At 38.0% G+C, this 25442-nt stretch overlaps 2 protein-coding genes across 3 annotated transcripts; one reads left to right on the top strand and one right to left on the bottom strand.

The window, feature by feature from the left end:
- The first annotated feature begins 1797 nt into the window (after positions 1-1797).
- Positions 1798-13311, top strand: ppp2r2ca (protein phosphatase 2, regulatory subunit B, gamma a). The gene is made up of 10 exons (XM_028460567.1): positions 1798-2075; positions 2631-2824; positions 4300-4397; positions 4529-4712; positions 5290-5402; positions 5616-5793; positions 7883-8047; positions 8192-8361; positions 10331-10422; positions 10603-13311. Exons 2-10 carry the CDS (start codon positions 2761-2763, stop codon positions 10892-10894), a joined length of 1356 nt encoding a protein of 451 aa, XP_028316368.1. The 5' UTR covers positions 1798-2075; positions 2631-2760; the 3' UTR covers positions 10895-13311.
- Positions 13312-15433: 2122 nt separating this feature from the next.
- Positions 15434-24511, bottom strand: wfs1a (Wolfram syndrome 1a (wolframin)). 2 transcript variants are annotated; one of them, XM_028460322.1, is made up of 13 exons: positions 24373-24511; positions 24077-24279; positions 23791-23992; positions 22450-22529; positions 21114-21258; positions 19507-19680; positions 19216-19380; positions 18987-19132; positions 18744-18881; positions 18282-18527; positions 17905-18183; positions 16713-16876; positions 15434-16617 (listed from the first exon to the last, which is right to left on the bottom strand). In XM_028460322.1, the coding sequence occupies exons 2-13, from the start codon at positions 24272-24274 to the stop codon at positions 15435-15437; spliced, it is 3120 nt and encodes a 1039-aa protein (XP_028316123.1). In that variant the 5' UTR covers positions 24275-24279; positions 24373-24511; the 3' UTR covers position 15434. The 2 variants fall into 2 exon arrangements, with proteins under 2 accessions (XP_028316123.1, XP_028316181.1); XM_028460380.1 differs by having other exon boundaries at positions 19216-19296.
- Between the last annotated feature and the right edge of the window lie 931 nt (positions 24512-25442).

Raw genomic sequence — 25442 nt, 5'->3', positions numbered from 1 at the left:
AATGTGGCCTGCAAGAGAAAGTTAAAATGACAGAGAAACCATGTCAATCCAATCATTGTGTAAATTACTATCTAATTCTATTGTAGACAGCCCCTCCAAATACACAAATTCAATGGAACTCCACAATATTTGCAGGGCTCCCAGTTTTTCCATGCTTATATCACATAATAGCAGTCATTTTAGTCTCTAATTATGGAAAGAACTCTCAATTTTTCCAAAATCCTTTACTTTTTCCAAAAGATTATTCAACAAAACTTCTGCAATTAAATAGAATATGCTCACTTAATATAGTGAAGAACCTGCAGGGACTAATTTCTGTCATTTCTTGCTTGCATATTGATGGTACTTTACGTACTTTATAGATCATTTATACATAGAAATGCAAACTTGAGCACATTAAGTTTGAAATTAATCTGCTGACTATTTGAGTTCAAACTGCTCCGTATTTGGCCCCAGATCTAAAATGAGTTTGACACCCTTGCTATACCTGATCATCTTTGTAATTTTGTGTGGAAAATACTTTAGACCAGGGGCGTCTAATCTGGTGCCCGCGTGCCGAAGTTGGCCCACAAGTGATTAGTTTTGACCCGTTGTCCATATTTGAAATTGAAATATTGAATATACAATACAGTACAGTGATCTAAAGCTGATGTCCAATTAAATTATTTTTCTCGTGTTTTAAAGGATTGTTTAAGGCAGTGCAAATTGTTGTGTTTTGGTTCTATTGGCGAGGTATGTGTCTCCCATTTTGTTGAATTTATATTGTACTAAATGTCTTTGAAGACATTTAGATGTTTCATAATTGTATACCATGAAACACATTAAAGAAAAGTGTTCTTCAAGTTCAAACTACTTCCAGTGTTTATTTTGCACAGTGAAGTTAACGGCATATTTTATTGGCTGTGGCTATCCGTATGGTTGCTGTATCAATATACCGACATTCTACCCGTACGCAGCGCCCCTATTTGGTCAGTTTACGTCACGTGATAGGTCAGTCATTGGCCAGTTTAGGTCGCGTGACTAAGACTAAACCTTACCTTAACCCTAACCCTAAACCTATCCCCAATCCTAACCCTAAAACGCTACATACTTGAACTTCGGTAACCACACCAATAGCACCGGGGGTTGTTTGCCCTCCAGCAAAATAAATTTTTGGCCCTTCAATGAAAATAATTTAGACATATTTAGACATGCTTTAGACATATACCACTGCCAAATAAATACTATATCTAACACAATTAATGCTACTACAATAACTATACTGACAAAAATAAGTGTGAAGGTAAGATCAACCTAAAAAAAAAAGAATCCTACAAAACACTATGTTTTTTGTTTGTTTAAAACTTCAATGAGTGACAAAAATTACAATTTTTTTTTGTCCAGATTTAAAGATATACATATAGATACTTTGGTACATTCACACATTTTCATTTTTAGAGGGCTTCTTGTTTAGTGAATGGTTAGTGAATAGCCCACTTTGCTGCAACAAGAACTAAGGCTTTACAATATTGTGTCAGAATTAAATCAGTCTCACATTTCAATTGAGTAATGGAGTTTACATCAGGCATAGGCATACAAATGTTATAGTTTTATTATAAATATTTGACTGTAGACAACACTTGCTCAATTCATTTCAAATTCTGCAGCACTAACAGGGAGCCTGAGATGATCAGCATTTTAAATGTCTCACAGTATTGAAGGACTCCCTCTGCTGGTCTTTATTATTCCATCACCTGCAGTGGGTGGGTCCACCAGTGACAGCTAGGCCATGATTGGCTACACTTAGAGAAGGCTGCCATGACACAGTGGATGCTGCACAGAATCAGATCCTCGGCATCAGCGCGCAGCGGACCTCCATCCCCCTCTTTACCCCTCTTTCTCTTTTTCTCCTCTTTTGCCTCCTCTCCTCTCACCATCACCCTCACACCTACTCTTCTCTATCCCTCCTTTTCTCCTTCCAACAGACGCACAGGCCTGCCTGAGTTCGTGGAGCAGAAGATTGTGGACACGCCAGCAGAGAGCATAGCAGCAGCATCAGCAGCATCAGCATCATCAGCAGCATCAGCAACCTACTGGTAGGTGTGCTGAGGCCTCCCTCCCTCCCTCTTGCAGCACGGGAAGGAGATTGCGTTCTCTTCTGATTCCCGTCAAGGACTATCTGAGATGTGTGTGCATCTTTGAGTACGTGTGTGGAAAATAGAGCGAAAGACAGCGAGCAGATATGGAGGAGGTAGGCAGGCAGGAATACCACACCCTGACATCCTTTACCATCTCTGACACAGCTGAACTAAATACTCTGGATTTTTGCATCGTCACTTAGTGTTAGTCTTTTACTCATCGTTGGTTCCCATCCGTAAATCATACTGTCCGGCTTTCTGCTCTAGTTTGTTGTCTCCTTTTATCTTAAGGCCTAGAAAATCACATGGGTGATTGGGAGATGGTTGAATGTCTAAGGTCACATTCAGGCTTTCTCAGGCATATCCACCCACTTTGCCTCCCTCTGTCCTTTGGGTTTTGCTTTCCTCTCACCCTCCTTCCTCTCCTTTGTAACCCTCAATTCTTGCCCCTATCTCATCTCTTCATTTCCATCTCCTCTTCATGCTACTTCTTCCGGTCGGCTGATTTCCCAGGATGCCTTGTTCCAGGCTACTCCGCTAGGCCCAAGCAGCATGGGCGGAGGCTGGGTGGGGAGAGAGATTACGGATTGGACCCTTCCCCTCAGGACGGGCGCACTGGCGGGTCACCCTCCCTCAGCTTCAGATGGGCGAGGACGCTGAGAGCCCCAAAATTAACCACACCTTCCTGCGAGACTACGTCACTGAAGGTAAAAGACAAGACCTGTGATGTCAGATATCACACAGTTATGATTCAACTCAGCTTCACTATTTCTGCATCTTGGAAAGAACCACGACATTTAACACTTTTTTGATAGGAATGAGACCAAAAGTGGGTAACACTTTACTTGGATTTCATACATAAGGCTGGCATTAAAAGGATAGTTCGCCTATTTAAGACATGACGTTGTATGCAATCCTCACCAGCACTATAGTGCATACACATTGTCTCACTCAGTGGTCACCTCCCTGGTCCGAGTTCTGGCCGCTTGAAGTTGTTCAAGAAAGTAGTCCCGGTTAGTTTCCGGGGCCACAAAACTGTGCGTTTTTAATAGAAAAAAATATATGCGTTTGAAAGATTGATTCATTTACATCACAAAACCGCCCACAAAAAAAATTCATACCTCCAGTTTTAATCGGCACTATTTTCTCTTCCGTTTCCATCAATCCGCGCTGCCGTCAACGTCATCGGTGCGCCTAATCCCATCAGCTGTTGATAGCGCGACTCGCGGACAACATGTCTGACTCCGCCGATGGCAACCAGCCAAAGCTGTCTCATAGTTATATCAGAAACTGGAAAACGATGGAAGTTGAACGGTGATCCCGGCACATTTTTGTGGTCACAACCTGGGAATTTACAAGTTCGTACCATTGTTAATGTACGTACGTTTTACTTTCTCTTGCTTCGGTCTTCCGTCGTTGCTATTCGAGTGTGTAAACCCTATTATCGGAACATGCGAGCTGACGTTGACGGCAGCGCGGGTTGATGGAAACGGAAGAGAAAATAGTGCCGATTAAAACTGGAGGTATTAATTTTTTTTGTGGGCGGTTTTGTGATGTAAATGAATCAAGCTTTCAAACGCATATATTTTTTTCTATTAAAAACGCACAGTTTTGTGGCCCCGGAAACTAACCGGGACTACTTTCTTGAACAACTTCAAGCGGCTAGAACTCGGACCAGGGAGGTGACCACTGAGTGAGACAATGTGTATGCACTATAGTGCTGGTGAGGATTGCATACAACGTCATGTCTTAAATAGGCGAACTATCCCTTTAACCCTAACCACTAACCCTAACCGTAACTCTAACCATAACCTTACCCTAACCCTATCCTTACCTAACCCCACTAGATCCCTCCAGCTAACCCCAAAAGTGCGAACAGTTCCAAAGGTGTCACAATTTAGGGAACAACACTTAATGACAGACTTCACGACACCTTATTCATGCTAATGACAGATAATGGTAATGGTAATGTTAGCCGTATGTATGAAACTTTAAGTAAAGTGTAAAAGTAGATACTAAATCTGCAACTGTTTGAACTGCTCATGTAAACTCTCCTTACCCAATTCTTTTATTTAGGCCCTATGAACAATTATGGTCTTTCATTTCTTACTCTTTTCATTCCTATCTGTATTTTTAATTATTCCTGACTTAATTTTGACTCATTTCTCTGTCTCCCTCTCAGCTGATGTCATCTCTACGGTGGAGTTTAACCAGACAGGGGATCTGCTGGCCACAGGGGATAAAGGTGGCCGAGTGGTCATCTTTCAAAGAGAGATTGATGTTAGTTTCCTGAATGAATCATTAAATCTTTACTCCTACAAACAAATTTTAATAGATACGCTTTTACATTTTCTATAGAATTGTTAAATGAAAGTTGATTTTTGTTGTTATTGTTTTATTTGCGTTGGCAGTCAAAAGGGGAGTCAGAGGAGGTGGGAGATATTGGTGACTCCGGGGAGTACAACGTCTACAGCACGTTCCAGAGCCACGAGCCAGACTTTGATTACCTGAAGAGTCTGGAGATAGAAGAAAAAATCAACAAGATCAGATGGCTGCCACAGCAGAATGCTGCCCATTTCCTCCTGTCCACCAACGGTGAGAAACTGTCAGGTTTGCATTAAAGGTCACAAAGAGGAAGATTTATGCTTTTAAATACACTTTTGATGTTGGCAATTTTTTATATTGACGAAATCACACAAGGTTTTCATTTGTTCATCATCATCTACTAAAAGTCAAGAATCAATCTACTATATTATTTGATTAAAATTGTTTGTTTTTTTTCTCCACATTTTTTGAAACCCTACATTTTTATTTTAATATTACAATATGTACTATTATTATTTATGGTTTTAGACACATTTATTCATGTATTTCTGGCAATGCTAGAAATTCAATTTGTATATTTCTAAAAAGGAAAATGTAAAAGTTTAGATTCTAGAAGTTAAATGCTCAGTCATTTTTTTCCTTGGAGAATTTTACTCAATGCTTTTCAGGGTTATTAGATTAAAAAACTTGATCCAATTTATTATGTCATTTGAAATGTAACTGCTCCACGCTGATACAGTTGCACTGAGTAGAAGCTGTTTAGGTTTTCCCCAGCAATTACCTTCAGTTGTCTCTAAACCTAATTAACATGCTCTGATGGGAGAACCGTGTATGTGGCCTTTCACAGATAAGACTGTTAAACTGTGGAAGGTGAGTGAGAGAGACAAGAGACCAGAGGGCTACAACCTGAAAGATGAGGAGGGACGGCTCAAGGACATCTCAACTATCACCTCTCTGCAGGTACACGCACACGCACACACACCACCATGCTCTACCATCTGCTTCCATTAAATGTATTGTGTATCAATATCAAAGTTATATTTGATCCATAAGGTTAGTGTTTGTCTTAGTGGACATACATATATATATATATATATAATCCTTGTGTCTGGATCTATAAGGTTTCTGTTGTGTCTTTGTTTTTTTCTAAACCTTAACATTTCTCTCCTGAAGGTGCCAGTTTTGAAACCAACAGATCTCATGGTAGAAGTTCGTCCCAGACGAGTGTTTTCTAATGGCCATACTTATCACGTCAACTCAATCTCAGTCAATAGTGACGGAGAGACCTACCTGTCTGCTGATGACCTCCGCATCAATATGTGGCACCTGGGCATCACAGACCGAAGTTTCAGTATCCTTTACCGGTGTTTGTTAAAAGCAATTTGATTCCAATCTGAAGATACATTCATGCAGGATTACCTTTTCTAGGAAGCTGCTTTATTATTTATCTAAAAAGAAATGAGTGTTGATGCTATTTAGCTCAGTTTTGTTTCACCTAAAATGTTTTTTGGCAAAGCTGGTGCCGGATTTGTCTTCTTAAGTTGTTCTTTTTGCTCATTTCACAGTTGTTGAAAAGCAAAAACCCCTCTCTGGCATGATGCCTGGTAGCTTGCAGTGTGCTACACATTTGTTACTCTCTTAAAGCTGCTGGGGATAATAACTAACATTAAAAAAAAAAAAAAACAAAACAGAAAAAGACAGTTTAGTTATCATAGATCAATAAATCCAAGGTATGCATTGCAATCTATGACAAGAGATTGATTCATTTGACGCCATTTTTGTTTTGGTTTGTTGATTGTTTTTCCCATGATGTGACTTTGTTTTGATTTTGGCCATTTTCAGGTGTTTCCCTGAACAATCAAAATATCAACATTTATCATTGTTTTTTTAAAGGTTTTCAATATTTGAAAACACAGGAAAAGTCACATTGGTAGTGTTTTTGGGGGCACACTGGTATCAGTTAGTGGATGAGATCAACAATTGAATGAAAAACAGGTATAGGTTTTTAAAATGTTTTAAAATAATTAAGACTCATCTTCTGTTTCACTTGGGCCTTATGCCATCAAAATATGGCTAAAAATTATATCAGTTAAAATTTTATCCTATCAGATGCTGATTTTGAATGAACTGGACATGATGTAAATCATGCTGATCAGAAAAGACAAAAATTAATTATGGTTTTTGTACCAAGTGCATATGATAATTATCTTTCATTTAAAAAATAAAAAAAAAAACCCCAAAAAACAACAGCATTCATTACATCCCTATTTTTATTTGGCCCATTAGTTCATTTGAATCATTTATAATATTTTTTCATTAATTTTTTAGCTTGAAGCAAAGTAAATTACTATATGCGCAAGGAATAGAATTTTTAAATAGTGAGCAATATCTAATTAATTCATCCTTGCTGCAGCCTTCAAGGAGAAAAACAACACAACCTAATGCATGCCTGAAAACAAAGAGAGAAGTTCCTCCTCATGTGCTCTCTACACACTTTGCTGCACATCTGAATTTATCTGGGATTAATATTTAAAGTATAAACAGCACACGTCTATGTATGGATTTACATGCTTTAACCAGGGTGTTGTAACTGGGTTGTTGTGTGTATTCACTGACATTGTAGCATGTTGAGTTGGTGGCATTCAGTGATTTCCTATTCAAATGGAAGATGACCTAGAAAACCATAGAGGCATCTATTGAAGGAAAGTTTAAATAATTTATTTTGCAGTACACTTTGGACTCACACAGGATTACCATAAATAGAACATGGGGGAAATAGTGTGCAGGCAGATTTGAGTGGTGGGTTTGGGTGTAATTTTTAGCCGGTGATTATAAAGGGAGTGTGAGCCCAGCTTATGTAACCTGTCTGGTAATAGTAAATCAAGTAACCCAAACTCTGCACTTCAAGGTTTATTGGGCTGGGATTCTCTATGTCCTAGGTTCCCAAAGTGGGGTACGGGTATCCCCAGGGTTACTCAAATTGTCATTGGGGGTACGTGAAAAAAAATTAAAAACAGCCTGACAACATTGGAAACTAGAATATAAATCAACCAGCAGTCAGGAGCCTCCATGCATTTCCACAAGTCATGCAAAGCCCCCTCAGACAGAGAAACTATCTCATAAAAAAAAGATATCAAATATGATATATATATTTTCCAAAAAAAAAAGAGATTTGTTTATTACTGAAAATGCCAGTAGGTTAAAAAATTAAATAAATCAAATAAGTTATAATTCTGAATTAGACATATATTAGGTAAAATTCAAGGGCAAATTTCACTGTCTGCCTACATTGTATATGACATGACATTATTATGTATTTTAAGTGTGCAGAAGAAGGGGGTACAAGGCTTCAGGTTAAATGTCTGAAGGGGTACGGGACTGGGAAAAGTTTGGGAACCACTGCTCTATGTCATAAGCTCCTTAACAAACCCTCTTTTTAGACATCGTAGACATCAAACCAGCCAACATGGAGGACCTGACGGAGGTGATAACAGCTGCAGAGTTCCACCCGCAGCACTGCCACCTGTTTGTGTACAGCAGCAGCAAAGGAACACTGCGCCTCTGTGATATGAGAGCCTCTGCACTCTGTGACAAACACACCAAACGTAAGCGTGTTCTGAGACTAAAAAGATCTTTCACATTCTTATTTTTTTTGTGTGTGGAGTTAAATATTAGGAACCAGCTTGTTTTTATAGTTTTTAAATAATTGCTATTAATCTCTAAATCCCATGGTTTTCCTCTGTGTGTAGTTTTTGAGGAACCCGAGGATCCAGGAAGCCGGTCTTTCTTCTCAGAGATTATTTCCTCCGTATCAGATGTGAAGTTCAGCCACAGCGGTCGCTATTTGTTGACCCGGGACTACCTCACCGCTAAGGTGTGGGACCTGCATATGGATAAAGGCCCAGTAGAGACATACCAGGTAACGCCACAACATTTATGATCTGTAGTGATGCTCTACTTGTATCTTTCATATAAGTACAACATTTGGTGGCCTTAGTTTTCTCAGCATTAAAATACAGCAGGTGCTTACTAAATTAATTTCACCAATATATGGGTCCCTCATTACCTAGGTCTCTTAGTTCTTTACACTGTCACAATATGAGAACACTCACTTACACACAAATAGCAACAGTGCTGTAATTAGTGCTGCACAATTAATCAAATTTTAATCGTGATCACCAATTTGTTTGTCACGATTAAATAAATCTTATCGTCTACAATATTTACATTTAAAATATAGATACTTCCTAATAATGTATTTATTTTGTTAGCCTTTGGTACATTTTAAATTCTTGGGTTAATTTTTTCCAGATTTTTTTTTTTAGTACAATTCTTATTTAAAACTTCATTTTGAATTGTAAACTGTACACATAGTGTTTGTTTAAAAGTGTAATAAGAACAGATTTTTTCCCTAACATGATAAATAATTGAGATTATAATGTGATATAATTGTGAATGGGATTTTCAAAGGCCAATGCAGATACCGATAAAAAAAAAAAAAGAATTTCAGCCGATGGCCGATATCTAAAGCAGATTTTGGAAGCCGATACTTGAGGCCGATATACTTTTTTTTTTTTTAAAGCATATTGATTATGAAAGACAATTGAAACACTCATATGAATGCGGGGTCCTTCCGTCAGTCAAGCAGTGGCTGTGGCTGCCCACACGGGTGCCTGATCAAATATCCTTATATAAGGACATTTAATCAGGCACTATTATATTATATCCTTATCCGATTATATCGGCTTTTTAATTGTAAGGCTATTGGCTTCTACCTCTCCCATGCACATGCTATTATTATGATTACTTTTTTGTTGTTGTTGTTGTATATTTATACATTCGAATGGATGTTTTTTGTTATTTTTTTCCTTTGATGGCTACTGTAAAGTGCGAAATAAAATTAAAAATTAAAAAATATGCAGATGGCTGATCTTGAAAAAAGTCCATATATTGGTCGACCTCTAAATGTATTTATCAAAAATAATCGTGATTATCATTTTGGCCATAATTGTGCAGCCATAGCTGTAATGTAGGGATGCATCCTGTATCTGCCCAAAAACAATGAATTGCCAATGTATTGTTTACATTAAAATACACTGTGTTGTTCACCTGAGCTATTGCCTTTGAAATAATACCAGTACTTTCATTATAATCTTAAATGTAGCTTCAAACCTTTTTTTTTTTTTTTATTAGCTGTATGTAAATGTTTGCTACGTTTGCATGAAGAGCTTGAAAACAACTTTCCCAATAATCATTGTAGGCAAGGATAGCGCATGTGACTATGACACTAGACAAGGCTAAGCTTCACCTACATTTAGTGGGCTTTAAAAAAAAAAAAAAAAAATATATATATATATATATAAATGCAACTAATGACAAATCAGACATAGCAGTAGTTGACAAACACTAGCAGAGGGCAGTGGTCGTATATGTGAGGATAGCAGCCGACTGCGACATCAGGAAGATGGAACACAACAAAGTGTAAGAGTACCAAAGGCTCATAGAACATCTGGAGCAGATGTGGAAGGTCACAGCCCATGTGGTCCCTGTGGTAGTGCGAGCACTCGGGGCAGTGACTGGCAAATGGGAGACAGGATCTAACATGATTCCAGGAACAACATCTGAAGCCTCAGTCGAGAGGTGTGCAGTGATATGAACAGATAAGACACTGAACAACCCTCACACTCCCAGGCCCAAATAAATGTTAGGAATTGTGACATGTGTTTTCATTTTTTCAATGCCTGTACCAACCCGGCTTACTACACACGAAAGGAAATCAAAGGAAATTGAAATGTCAACAAATTCTCAAACACCCTGGAGTTTGTTGATCATTATTAACATCATGTTAAAGGCACGTTCTAAAGGTTGTTTGTCTTCATTTTTTCCAGGTCCATGAATATCTAAGAAGTAAACTTTGTTCCCTGTATGAAAATGATTGCATCTTTGACAAGTTTGAGTGTGTCTGGAACAGCTCAGACAGGTAAGCATAGGGGACACTAACAATGTGTGCTATGATGAAGTGTTTCTCTGACATTTAAATCAGTGTCAAGTCTTCCAGGCATCAAAGCAATGCTTGTGCTTATGTGTTCTTCCTATTTTGTGCTTTCTCTGTTTTACCCACACGGACTCACATCTTATTATTTTCCTCCGTCTCCCTCAGTGTGATTATGACGGGGGCGTACAACAACTTCTTCCGGATGTTCGACAGGGAGACCGGCCGGGGCGTAACTTTGGAGGCGTGGCGCGAAAGCAGCAAGCCGCGGGCTGTTCTGAGGACCCGGCGCGTGTATACTGGTGGTAAGCGTCGTCGTGGCGACATGGGCGTTGACAGCCTGGACTTCACCAAAAAGATTCTGCACATGGCTTGGCACCCATCTGAGAACATAATTGCCATCGCAGCCACCAACAACCTGTACATTTTCCAGGATCGAGTCAACCCTGAGACGCAGTGACAGGACTGGGAATATCAGCTTTGGCAGGTGCAACTCTTTAATCGAGTTGTCATGGAAACGCAATCAGTGACTCATATGTATTGTAATGTTTCGGAGAATGCATTAATGAGATGACCAAGCTCATGAGTCAGATACTGACATCCCGGATCGACACAAGATTGGAACGATTCTAAGGTGACAATATCTCATTAGTTTGTTATCCTTTTTTCCTCAAATACAAAATGGATATTGATTTGAACAAACACTGAGATGAACTGATAGCCTCACCACACATCGACACTGTACTGCAATTTTTATGATGATGCTAGCCTTACTGTCCCACTGTAGTGGCAGTAAAAGAGGCGCAGGGACGCCTCAGCATCTGTATTGACTCTGTTGCTGCTGTTAATCATGCAATGTTGTACCCTTCACTAACATGCTTTGGTAACTTTTTACATCACATGAAAGATGTGCAAGGTAGCAACAAAGATGGAATGTCCAGTGCTTAAAAAAAACCATACTTAGATCCAAAATGACAGCGTAACCTGTCAGTGCATCGTGGAATGTTACGGACGATGTTCATGTGTCTGTAGATTAATAACAGTAAATTAACTTCTCCTTTGGAGCAGTGCTTCTGGAGAATGCACGTACAGTATAAGTGGCCCATAATACTGACCCTATTCACTTTGCAATAATAGCACTTACAGAACATATCGCCACCCACAGCATTCCCGCTTCAAAATATAAGCTCTTCTTCTACAGACACATTAATGTATTCACTCCTTTTATTGTAAGTTGTAAATATTCAGTGTTCTTGTTTCTTTTCAAACCGACACCAGTTTCAAGTTTTACACGAACAGATTGCTTAAAGATGTGCATAAAGAGAATATGAATATCTATTTAATAAAAGGCTGTCAAATTATAATATTAAATATTTTATTCTACCCTACTTATCACAAGCTGCAAAGAGAGCAGGAGTCATTTTGCACAAATCTAATCTTTACTGTTTTGTTTTGTATACTGTATTGGCTTAATGGTTTCCGTTCTTGCCAAAGAATTGCAACTTAAAAAAACATTGGTTTCTTGCTGAAATTGGAGAAGTATTAAGATCAGCTCTAAAGTATGACTTCTGTTTTCCCACAAGTTTGCCAATTTAAATCGAGCAGTGTTCATTTTATAATGCATAAGCACATTGTTTAAAGGGGTCATACAATCAAATAGAGGACTCCAAGCACACTGTTGCAATTGAGACCTGGATTCAGTTCATCAAAGCTTTATCTATTAAGTTGGTGTCTAAGCGTGTTTAAGGTTGAGAAGTAATCATCAGTGAAATATTTCATTGTGTGAATTAATCATATCACAAGTTCCTAATGTCAATATACCTCACAGTGCCACACGCTTCCTCGAGGAACGACACTGAAAGTCAACAATGTATAGCAGTGAGGTGATGTCTGTGTTAAACTGAAATGTGTCAACATTTGATTGTTTACAGTGATGTACTTTTTATTTCAAGTGACCTTTGCCCTGATGGGATTATTGGATGCAGTAGCAATTTGAGTCGTAGTGTAAGAGCAGAGTTGGAAGGAATCAAGTTTCTCTCCACAATTATATAATGTCATATTGTTATCCACCTTATTCCTGGGGCTGCTACTTCCTCCTGATAGGTGCACCATTCTGCAGGACGAATGAACAAGTGATACAGCAAAAGCAGTTGGAAATGCTGAAGCAGATAGTAAACTTTCTCTTCATTGTACTACAAAAGGAACAGCAACTTCCTGTTCAAACCTTTCACAATAAGAGTGCTGGATTTGTGCTTTTCCCTATTATTCAAGGATAAAACAATAACTTTAACTTAAATAACAATCAATTATGATTATGATTATAGTAAAAACCTAAAAAAAATATAGCCATAATCATTAAATCATTTTTTTTAAAAAGCTGTAGTTTTTCATAATCAAAAAGCACCCTTAGGAATAAGCTGGAAAACTGAAAATTTAGATAACTAAAACTGAATCTAAACCTATAAAAATTAAGTAAATTACCACCAATTAATTTCACTAATCTGTTTCTCTCCACCGTAAAACTCTCAATTCAAAACCATTGTGCACAGATATTTATGTTGACTGTCTTTAGTGAATCGTGAGTTTTGCTTTTGCCATGTATTATTTGATCTTTGCTGTTAAATTACATCAATTGGCTGAAGAATTGTACATCCATGATGCCTATGCCTTCCCAATAGAAACAGGATTTACACAGTGGGAGGCAACATCAAACATTATAGGAACGCCTGGGCTCATCCCCAACAGCATGTTGTCATTACTCAGCGCTACTATTGTGTATATTTATCAGGCGATTAAAAAAAAGGTAAACCTTGCAGATCAAAAACGTCAGTGAAGCGAATGAAAGGAATGTGCATTAATAAATAACATGAAAATTGATTGTAAACTTATTGTGTTCTTTTCTTGTTTGTCCACATTTATTAAGCAGTTCATACATGATTGAAACATGTACGAAAACCCCTTCTGAAATAAAAAAAATTACAACAACTTATATGTAGTTGGAGTTATTAAAGTAACTTGCAATACAATGCGCTTTAGGGTTTGAAACCAACAAGAATTCTAGAACATTTTCACATTTTTGCGGTACTTCACAGATACGTCAGAATATCCCATGCATTACAAAATTATCTTGTAATGTGGAAACACTGTTTTTAGCTTTTAGTTAATGACAAATCTTTTAATATTGCATTTACTTCTAAGTTATAAAGTAAGTAAAGGTTTCACAACTTAATCTAATCCATTTCAAAATGTGAGCAGGTAAATTACTTAGAACTTTTATATCGAATCCACATGTGCCTTATAGCTCATGGCATAGTGAGTGTTGTGAACTAAAAGTGAATGGATGAAAGCAAAGACTCTAACTGGAGGCTATTAAAGACTAAAAAATTGCAGTATGGCAAACAAAAGGGTTAGGAATACATATGAAGCTATATAATTGAACATCTTCAGATAAACAAAATAATTTAAAACATCTGGGAAAACACTGGTAAGACAAAACCTTGTTAGCTAAAACAGGTTGGTTTAAAAAGCAAAAATGTGGGTAAATGCTGGCACTTCATTAAATAGAAAATAATGAATATATTTTAGAAGATCATACAATATATGTATATAAAAAGGCCTAACCTTGAAAAATAATTGAATACAATATTATAAAAATAATATAAAAAATTGTTTTCTTATTATATTACTTTTCAATGATGTGAATGAGCCTGTATTTTTTTGTCATTTTACCTCTTATTTTATTAAGTTGCTTCTTCTCTCAAAGCAGAACTAAGTAATTTATGCTTAGCGCTACCCCTAAAGGTCCCTTTTGGTTATGTGACTGTCGAAACCCTCCGCACCCCCCGCCTCCTGCCCCACCCCACAGCTACATGCGCACCTTTGCGCTCCCAAGACGGTAGCAACCGATCACTGAAAAATCCTAATACAACAGTGACATTAAGGGTATTTTCACACATATAGTCCGATGTGACCATGTGAACAGTATAAGGAAGAGAGACAAGTAAAATAAATTAATGATTTGGGAGTAATACGAAGGGAGTGTGGAAATATGTGTGATGTGTTTATGTGCTGACAGCGGCTCTGAAAATGAATGGATGAATGGATAGATAGATGGATATTTGTGTGTGTGCTGCCCGATGGAGCGCTGGGTTGCGAGTGTGTGCGCGCGTGCTTGTTGCCGCAACATATGTGTGTGTGATTGCTGCATGTGTACTGCTGCTGAGCTGTCACTGCATGGAGTTGCTTCGTTCCTCGGATAAAGGTCTTCTTTGCCTTTTTTTTGCTGGCTCCGCCATGATATAAGTTTGAGAAAAGTTAATTCATAGATAACCGTGTGCTTGTCATAATCTAGCATTAGTTTGTTTTGGGCTGCCGTAAAGCAGTAAGTCTTGCCACCAGGTTGGAGGCAAGTGAAGTTGCAAGGTCGGTTTTCTGGCCAGAGACAGCAGGGAGTGATGAAAGACCCCCCAATCACCCCATAAACACTTGAATTACCCTCACAGAGATGACAAGAAGGATTTATTAAGGTGAAAAAGTTACTTAGTTCTGCTTTAATCTTCTAAATAGACCAAAAGCTATAAAGTGTTGAAGTTTCACACAAATCAGCTTGGACAAGCTTAAATGAGCAATCGTGTGACATCATGCACTTTGCGTGACATTCAAGATGGTAGCTCCTGGGAAGCTTGGCTATGAGTTTTAATTGATGATAAAATATTTTTTCATTTTTTTGCTACGCAAGCTCGTAAATAAAGTAGTGGATTCTTTATTAATAATAATAATAATAATAATAATAATAATAATAATAATAATAATAACCTCTAAACATTTTTGTATGGAAGACGTTCACTTCAGTGAGACTTCACTGCATTAACAGGACACCTTTACATTCATGTTTGATTAATATGCAAACAACATTTTGTCTTTTGTGTCATGGTAACATGAAGACTGTAAACTAAGTGAGTTAGTGTTGCTTTGTCTGCTCTGATTGTTTTTCTTTTCACTTATGGGGATATTTTTGCTGACAGGAACGGAGAAAAGAAAAAATCAAATGCAAACTTTAAGGCTCTCATTGTGGTACGTCTCCAGTCTCTTTCTATCTTCACCTGCCTGCCTCCAGCTAGAAGTGAAGAAACACAGTCTAAACAGTGGATGGCTTTCAACTCAAAGGCTGGAGCTCTGGCTCCGAGTCGACCTTCTATCTTGGTGCTGAACTCCACCATATTTCCAGGGCTTAGATTAAGCAATACTTGTCTGAACTCATGAGTGGCCATTAGGATTATGTCCATGGCTGCGTCTTCTGTCTCTGCACTTCCTTCACGAATCAATCCAACTGTCACCTCAAATCGATAGCTGTCAAAGCGTTTAACATGGCAGGTATGTTTGGCCAAAGCCTTGATCTGACACATTTCTTCTTCTTCTTCTTGCATTCGAAGCAGCATGTGCAGTGGAACAGAAGTTGATGCAGGACTGGCTGATGTTAGGTTTGCAACTGTGATGTTCTTTGGCTCACATTTAGGATAAGTCTCACCATACAAGCAACGCAACCAATCTCCCATGAAGACTGGTAACATGTTAATGACAGACTGTGCCCCGTTCTCCGTCTCGGCCACACGGACATGCTTGAATCGTCCAGTCCAGGTAACTCTGTGTCCATTCAGGTGGCTACAGAAGATCTGTGTCTGGGCCATGCCTTTAGTTTCCCAGGCAGGGGGTCCACATGCTTGGCTGTACTGTTTCCAAGTCAGGGTGGAGTTGTACACCTTCTGTCCTTCTGCGTGGTACACGTAGATGGAAAACAACAAGATCACCATGGAGATGCAGAGTAATATGAGCTTGACAGGGCCACGTTGTGTCAAAGAGCGAAAGACATCCAGAATGGACATGCTGAAGCGCGTCCAAAGACGCAGGGTTACCGGGATTGCACACACAACCAGGGTAACTATTACCTTTGTCAGTTCCAACTCAAGGAACCACTTGAAAACTTGGATGAATAGCATGATGGCAAGGCCAAAAGCCAAAACAGGCAGCGCAAATAAGAAAAGGAAGTAGGCCACGCAAGTGCGAATGAGACCCACAGCGGAGGAATTCTGCAGCAGGACCACTGAGAACTCACACCACATGAAGCACACCAGGTAAGGTACCAGGAAACAGTAAATCCCTCGAAAACCACGCATCCTTGCCATACTGAAGAAAGAAAGGAAGAGACACAAGAAACTTGAGATTGCTTGAATCACTTCCCATATAAATGAAAAACATGTAAAGTACCATTCCAAACTCACCTGAAAAACAGGTAGAAAAGGTAAACATACAGCAAGCATGGGAGACTAAGCTTCAGCACCACAGACTTGCTGAGTGGCAGGGTGGCAAAGGTGTGTCCCAGAAGCCGAAGCACCGTCCTGTTCTTTGGGAGAAACTGGGTCAGGCAGCACAAAGATGACGCTACCTGTAAATCAAACAAAATAAACTATTAATAACAAGACAACATTTAAATGATTTACTTGATTTACTGATGCAGGCTGATATGGGTAAATCCTCAATTGTAGTACTTCACATGACACTGTGACAGACAGTGTTCAAATACTCACAGAATATATGTTTTTTCAACTGTTTAACTATTTTGTTATTCAATAAAGAAATTATATTGTGGTGTTCCTCAAGGTACTGTTTTTGGCACATTGCTGTTTTCTGTGGTTCTGTTTCTCTATCAAAGAAATAAGAGAAACACAACACTATCTTGAGGTGAAATGTGGCACTGTCACAAAATAATAGTTTCACTTTTCGTGCGTGCCACCGCGATTCAATATGTTTCGATTGGAAGATATTTAGTGCAATTGCATCTTATTACAACCTTTCATTAGGGGTTTGTGTTATGGTTAAGGGTAAGAGGTTTAGAGTAAGGGTTGTGGTTAAGGTGATAACTACAGCATGAACAAAAAAACACAAATAAATATTGTTGCCTGCAGCACATACAATAATTGGAAATCGTGTTGCCACGCACCAAGAATTAGTCAAAGTCCGTTTTGTGTCATTGTTATGCACTTTGTGAGACTAGGCTGAACAACAGTGTTTCTCAGCTTAAGTTTCTAACATGTAATTAAAGGCTAACCTCCACACTATATGCAAATTTTATGACTTGGAAAATAATAAAAGCCTCTTTTTTGGTTAAACCTTGGAACAGTTATTTGAATACAGGGGTTTAAGATGTTGAGGCCCATTCTTTGCATTTGTTTTTGTCTATTTTGGAGTATAATTCTGTCCTCATTTGGCTAAAGTAAAGGTTTGTGTCTTATTTTAATTAATAAGTTATGCCTGTTTCAGCACTTTTATTGGCTTTCAAACTTTATACTAAGTAAGTGATGGATGTTTTATTGGAAAGACCTAACAATACAAAAGACAATACATTTTTAAGCATTTGAAATCTATTTGAAATTAATATTCTTAACATTTTATCACTGCCTGCCCTTTACTGACCTCTATGACCATTGCTCGCCGTGCATATGTTGCTGCTGTTGGGCTAAGACTCTGGTAACTGACAGCAGTGAAAAAGACAGCCACGGTGGAAAGTTCTGAACACGGGATCCAAGTCTTGTCAGCAACAGGAAATGAAAAAATTACAAAGAAAACGGACAGGATAAAATAAAGGTACGGTTCCAGGTTGTTCCAGCCAAAGTTTGTTTCCGCTTGCTCAACGTCGAGGCCAGTTTCAAAACGTGTGAGCAGAGAAGTCAGAGCTCGAAAGTTTTCCCAAGTCTGGAAAAGAAAGATTTTACTTAAGTTTTGTTGTCATCATTAAAATAACAACAACCATAATAATTACATTTTAAATAAAAAGGGGACAAAATACTTGCCTTGCTGCTCTGGAAAACTCGAAGTGTGCAAATGATCATGGAGATAAAGGAGAGGTAAAACACAAGCAGAGGAATAACAAAAGCAAACAAGTCAACAGTTAAGTTGCTGATGATGAAGAAAAAAATGAGAGCGTTGACGTGCTGCGTGGGGATGATCGTGCTCAGCCATTGGACACCAGCCCGCGATGCCCAGTCCACAAGATGCTCCTTCATCTCAACAATTCCATGTAATGGATACTGTAGCATCTATAGTCGGTGGGAAAAAAAACAATTATGGACTTTGGAAAACTTACCTGATAAAAGTCAAACATGATAAAAAAAAAAAAGGGGAAAACCCAAGAGTTATCTTAAATTTGGAAGATCTGTCAATTTGGATTGATGTGGAGAATAAAATAATCCTAAATGATTAATTGTATGAAGACTAAAGAACAGAAAATGCTATGCTTATCATTTATGAACTACCATAAGGCGGGATTTCATGTCCATAGCTCTTTTGATGGCAGTCGTCTGCTTGGTGTCCAACATCATTCCACTTCGGCAAAAACTCCAAGAACTTCTTTGGGACTTCTTACACACTGACGGGACAAGCTCCGCCTTATGCTGTACCACGCAGTCACATATGGGGAAAAAGAAAATTGTCTTTGAAATGGGAATTTATGTGAATTTGAAATATTTTGATTGCTCATTGCCATTGTTTCTTTTTACCTCCTCACTACTGTCATGGGCTGGAGTGTTGGTACTCCTACACTTGGCTGAGTCTTGGTTGGTGATTTGGTTGCCTGATGGAATAATTCCTTGTGCATATTGCTTTGTCATCTCAACAAAGTCATCAAGGTCAACCGAGTGCCTGGCTGAGAAAAGTAAATTTGTCCAATGACAAAGATAGAAGCACACTTTTTTTTATCTATTTTTGTGGCTCTCTGTGGACACCTACATTCATTGTTGACCATGCTCTCCAGCACTTTCTGTGTCTGCCCTGAGGTTGGGCCAGGAATCCTGCTTACAGTGCCACCTCCTGGTAAGGAATGACCACAACACCAGTGAATTACATGCTTCCCCTGAATGCCAACATGTAATGTGAGACTGTAAACTGTGACAGCTGCAAATATTGAAATCACAAAGGGGAGGAGGGTATGTTTCAAACAGAAATGGGAGCTACTGCATGTTAGTGAATTCTGGTCATCTTGCTCCATTATTCTGTGATGTGTGTGTGTGGTCCTTTTACCTGACACTGCATTGACCTGACTAATATTTTCCAGCATCTCAGACACAGCCACCTTCTTCTTCCTGTCCGGGTTGAGCTTCCAGTACATCATCATCGCTGCTTTTCTCACAGCCAGCTCAAACGTACTCTCTGTTGACAACTTTTGAACATCTGTCTTGTTCTCAGGAGTGATTCCTATCAAAGATTACAAAATATGATTTTTTTCTTTTTTTTTGGAAAAGAGATGTGCAAATGAATTTATGTGATATAAATTTTCAGAGGTGTAAAGAGTAAGTAAGTAAGTAATTTATTTATAAAGCGCTTTTTGCAGATAAAATCACAAAGTGCTATACAGAGCTGTGGGGAAATGAATACAAGTGCAACATCATAAAACATGGGTGCATATACATCATAGGAGCAGAATCATAAAAGGATAAAAAAATTTTTTTAAATCCAGTTAACTAAAAGCTAAAGTGTCCACACAGTTGAGCTTACTGAGAGACTGGTGCAGGTTATTCCAGAGTGTGGGGGCCACAGCCTGGAACGCCAGGTCTCCTCGGGTTTTAAATTTAGTACTAGAGTACTGATATATCCTATTCAAGTAAAAGTACTGTTACGTGATTGAAATTGTACTCAAGTACAAGTACAAGCAAGTCATACATAAAATACTCCAATACACGTAAAAAATATAGCTCAATTAAGTAGCACTCAAAGTAAAAGTTACAAGTTACTTTCACCCCCACGTTTATTTTTGGAAATAAATCTTGCCACGGTTCCCTTGCATACAGTAAACATCTCATGTATGAACTTAAAAAGGAAGAGATGAAATCTTGAACAGTTGGAACTTCTTTTTTTTCACAAAGGAATCTGTGTAAAATAAAACGTTTGTCAAAATGTACGATCTTTTTATAAATTAAATAACACAGATGAACTCAATTCAAAATAAAAAAAAATGATCAAGTTTTAAGTATAGCTACATTTATTGACTCTAAGACTGAGAAAATAACCTCCATTCAAAGGTGTTTTGATGCGATGTGTTATGTTTAATCTGATTGGTCGGCTATGATGTGATGCATTTGATGTCTGGTCATTTTATTTTGATAGTCTCACAATGTCTGTTGATAATTTTAAAACAGAAAATAATAATTTACTCAGTTAACGTTTGGGTGTAAAAATGCTCATGGCGGAACATACCAAGGTCACATTGGGTCGCATTGATATAGGTCTATGGGTCATCGTTATTCTTTTGGAGATGGAAATTTCTGAGGTTAGAGCCAAAATCATATTTCCCTGTTTACTGTTGTGACGTGCGGCCTTGTTTTCGTGCACAGTTCCACATTCACTTTGATTGACAGTCTCCACTAGAGGAAGTCGAAGCCTATTGGCTAGGCGATCGCGGTGCGATTTTCTATTTGTAAACTTATATACATTGACGTATATGATTAGCCACCGGCAGTAGACCATAGTAAAAGACTAGTTAGGTATTTTTTCGCATTTCAAAAGAATGATACATAAACATAGATTTCTCAGAAACACCGTAAATCAGCTCATAAAAGTAACTTATTTACAATAAAGTGAGTACTTGTAATCTGTTACTTTCTCCTCTGTCAATGTGAATGACTAATGACCTTTTTTATGGATCCAGCAGTGTTGCAGTGCTCTTGCTGCACCTTTTCTTCCCTGCTTGGCTGCTTTAATAAACCATCCAACAGCCAGGTGATTATTTAACTCTGCATCTTTCTCTTCAGCAAGAAGAAAATAGTGCTGACCCAGCTGAAAGTGGAGAGGCAGAGGTGCATGTAAATTCAGCTCCTTTATTTCATTTTGCCTGCAAGGTAAAACTAAAATATCTAGAAATACAAATCACCATCATATAATATACTCTGAATATAGCAATCAGTTTAAGCTATCTCTGCAGTGCAGCACACATAAATGCAAATAACTTACTGGTGCTGACAGGACTACAAAACCCATATTTCCCAGTCCTCGAGTGTGTTGTCAGGTTATTAGGTCTAAATAAAATGAGCAGCAGAGCCTCCAGGGACATATCAGGTGACTGTTTTCTAATCTTAACTGTCATTTCATAACTTTATTCTCTCTTGTATCATTACTAATGCCTTCAATATGTGGGGTGTGTTTGAAATGTTAATGCATCAGTCCTGTAAATACTGTCAACAATCAAGTTTGATTATGTAGAGCGAACATCACAAGAGCCTTTAAGTATGTGAACTATAAAGGAAATAAGACACCTATTACATGTGAATAAAAACATGTAAAGGGTCGGTGTAGTAAGTTTATTTCCGTTGGGGAAATGCATTTCTTGTGTTTGTGTAAGTCTTCAGCGCAGCATAAAACTCATCTATTGCAAGGTGCAAACTACCAATATTTTAACCTTTATTTTCATTTTTGTGCTACCTTTATTTCTTCAATTTTCTTGTTATATAGTGTTTTTTTAATAGCGTTTTTGACCAATCTGTAGTGTAAAGTGTCATTGTCATCACGTGAGTGTTATTATCATTAATACGGCCTCTGACCACTGTACTGGTCACACTTTACATGATCACTCACACAGACAATCTAAGTTTGTACAAAGAGGATGAGAGTATGTACAAATATTTCACATATATCATGGAAAACACAGAAAAATGTTTTTTTTTTTTTTTAGAAATTTTGAATTTAAATACATCATCATCATTAGCTCTATAAGTGCATATATCTGAGAATTAGGCACAAATATGATGTTTTCATTTATGTACTAACCTTATTATAGATATTGCAATGTAATATACTCTAAAGTACTACTAACAACTCCCAAGTGTGACTAGATGTTGATGCATCAAGCTGAAATCCAAGGCTCATCTTGCAGGAAACCAAAAATAGAAGCACATGCTCCCAACCAGCAAGTGACCCAGCAGAGCTAAAAAACAGAGCCAAGTGCCAGCCTGGTCATCTGCTTTCACTCACCTGGGTCTGAGCTCTGGCATCGCCAGCTTTGGCTTTCTCTTCCAGCTGTGCCACGGATAAATCTTCATCTGGTTCTTCATCTGGCAAGGAAAGATGCATTTATTGTGCATATCGGTTTCAATCAGTGCTAATGCCTTTGGTACACAAGAGGAGCAATGTGATCCAGTGCTGATTCTCATTATATTCACACTGGGTAAAATATTAATCCCACCAGACAAATACTCCATAATCACTCATACATTGTTACACAGATACCTAATGCACCAAATCTGTAAATATGGGACAATGTCTTTTGTAATTCCTTTTTATACCGTGCTAAAATATATATAACAAAATAATATAATACAATAAAAAAGTTTGTTGGAGAAATTTAGAGAATTTTAGTTTACTTTTGAGATATTCACGAGAAGATGTCAAAGGTGAAGTACAGTTAATGTGATAGCATGTAGCCTACATTTCACACATGTGCCCATCGTCCTGGCTTTTCAGATATCCAGTGACAAGACCCCAGAGCTTCAGAAATACTGTCTACAGCATTAAGTTCCTGTGTCACACGGGTATTTGTGTGTTTGCATTTGGTTTCATAGCATTTACCACCTCCCCTATGTCCTTTAAAGAGTAACTAAACCCCAAAACCACTTTTTTCTGCTGTATAAGTATGTATTTAGGTATTAAAGTGCTGCTTATTCATTCTAGTCCCACTCTTCACATTTTAGTAAAAGTATTTTAATTTAATTTAATATTTATGGTTACTCTGTAAACCATGACCAAATCTGTGAACAACCCCGATGTTTGACATCAGTTCATCTAAGGGTTTTAAAACTCAAAAGTAGTCCATGACTTCAAGAAATGTCTCTTTATGTTTCTCAGAATGCTAACAAGCCATGTAATATACTGTATACAACATTAAAAAGCAAAAATGAACACCTAAAACATTGTGGTAAATGTGTGCAATGAAAAAAAAAAAAAATGAATAAATTACATTTAGGGACAAATGTGTGTTTTGTGATAAAAAGTAAAATAGTTTCTGAGACATTTCCTGAACATTAAAACTTGTGATAAAGTTTGCCCTGTTTGTGGACTCAGCTGGTGGACTGAGACTGCATGACTCAAGTGAGACATGTTTAAAGAGATTTACTAAAATTTTCATGCATTTCTATGGCAAAATTAACTGAATATAGATGCAAAGCAATACTCAGCACTTATTATAACTGAAGTTATATCCAATTATTGTCTCTTCTACAGTCTCTGTAACAGATTTTATTTGTTTTCATTAGCTTGTAGCAGTGAACCTGTGCGTCCTGCAGGTCAAAAAACAAAGAAGAAGCAAGGTCTTCGTACCGTCTTCCTCCTCCTTGGAATCCTCCTCCACTGCTCTTCTAAGTCTCTCTTGAATTATCACACGCTTTGCCATTGAGGCAAATGTGCATTTCTTTGGAGAGGAGGTAGATGATGCAGCAGGTGTGGATGCAGTAGCAGATGAAGAAGTGGGAGGACCCATCAAACTGTCACTGGAAAAACTGTTTTTTGAGGCAGATGAGAGCTAGAGAGGAGGTAAAATTGTGGGGTTATGTTTGGAAGAGCTGAGTTTTATGAGATTTGTGGAAGGAGTTTTGGGTTTCAGTACCACAGCAGGAGATGATGAAGGAGAGGAGTTCATCTGGTCTGAGATCTGTGAGGTGGTTGGTTTATTGAGTTTGATGTGCTCGGATGGTGCAGCACAGGGATCTTTTGTAATTGGCGAAGCGTCAATCTCTTTGGAGAAATGACAAGAAGATCCATCATCGTCATTGACAGCAGTTGACATATCCTTATCCTCCTCCATCTTTCCTGAAGTGAAAAGTGGAGGAGAGGTAAGATGAGATAAATTCCCCCTTCCTGTTACACATAAATTCCCATTTAATTCAAACTTAATTTACTCACCCGATGTGCAGATATCCTCTTGATAAAAATCCTGATCAATTTAGAAGCTGTGTGTGTTTTTCATGCTGGAGTTTCGTAAGTGCCTGTCAGCTCTGAGAAATCAGAGCTGACACTTGCTGCTGTCAAACTCTGCATGTCTATAAACAAGACTGGAACTTTATGGCCCACCCCTTAAAACAGAGCTTTCAGGGATTGGAAGCACATGCTGCCCGTCAAACTAAGAACTCTACATGCTTGGATAGAACTACTTCCTTAAATTGGTAGTCTAGCAGTGATACATTTATGGATTTTTAACAGTTTGTTCCTGTAAACTGGTTATAAACCTTTACTCTTGACCGTTGACAGCAGGATTGTTTGTTTGAGTCTTGTAACAGTTACAGAGGAGCTTCACTCTTTAAGGAGATTACTGGATTTCAGGTCAGAAGATGTTCATTGAGTCCGTCTCATTCTCATCTGTTACCAACTGGCAACAATACAGATATTTTGGGTTTAATGATGAACTTCAAACCAGACACTCAAATCTATATGTCACCTGTTTACTTCAGAAACTTTTCCCCTGCTGACAGAAACTGGTCGTTAACAAAAATAATAATGATAATGATAAAATAACAGAAACATATTTTTGGTTGCGGTGGTTTTTCAGGGAAAGATCTCACATGAATCTGAATGCTCATCATCATAATTATTGTCCATGTACTGTTAGTCATACCAATAATAACCAACCTGTATCATTCAGGTTTGATCACGTCGTTGATGTGTTCCAGTTTAAACCAGTCTCGCAAAATTTGTGACAATGACGTGAAATGGACTTTAAATATTTTGTGCGTGGTAACACAATTTTGTTCCGTTTTGATGATTTGGTTTTAATTTTAAACTGGCATGAATTCCTGAGTTAAAAAGGCTATACCCAAAATAAGTATGCCTTTAGTTAAACAAAAAAACAAAAAACAAAAAACGTTTATTTTTCCATTGCATTGTACCATTATTGTGAGCCCATTATCTAGCGCAGGGATGTCAAACAAATTTTAGCTTAGGGGCCAAATAAGGACCAATTTGATTTGCTGGGTCGC

This window comes from Gouania willdenowi, chromosome 1 (genome assembly GCF_900634775.1).
Source record: "Gouania willdenowi chromosome 1, fGouWil2.1, whole genome shotgun sequence".
Classification (NCBI taxonomy): Eukaryota; Metazoa; Chordata; class Actinopteri; order Blenniiformes; family Gobiesocidae; genus Gouania; species Gouania willdenowi.
Note: the sequence above shows the minus strand (reverse complement) of the source record. Positions and strands in the feature narration are given on the sequence as shown.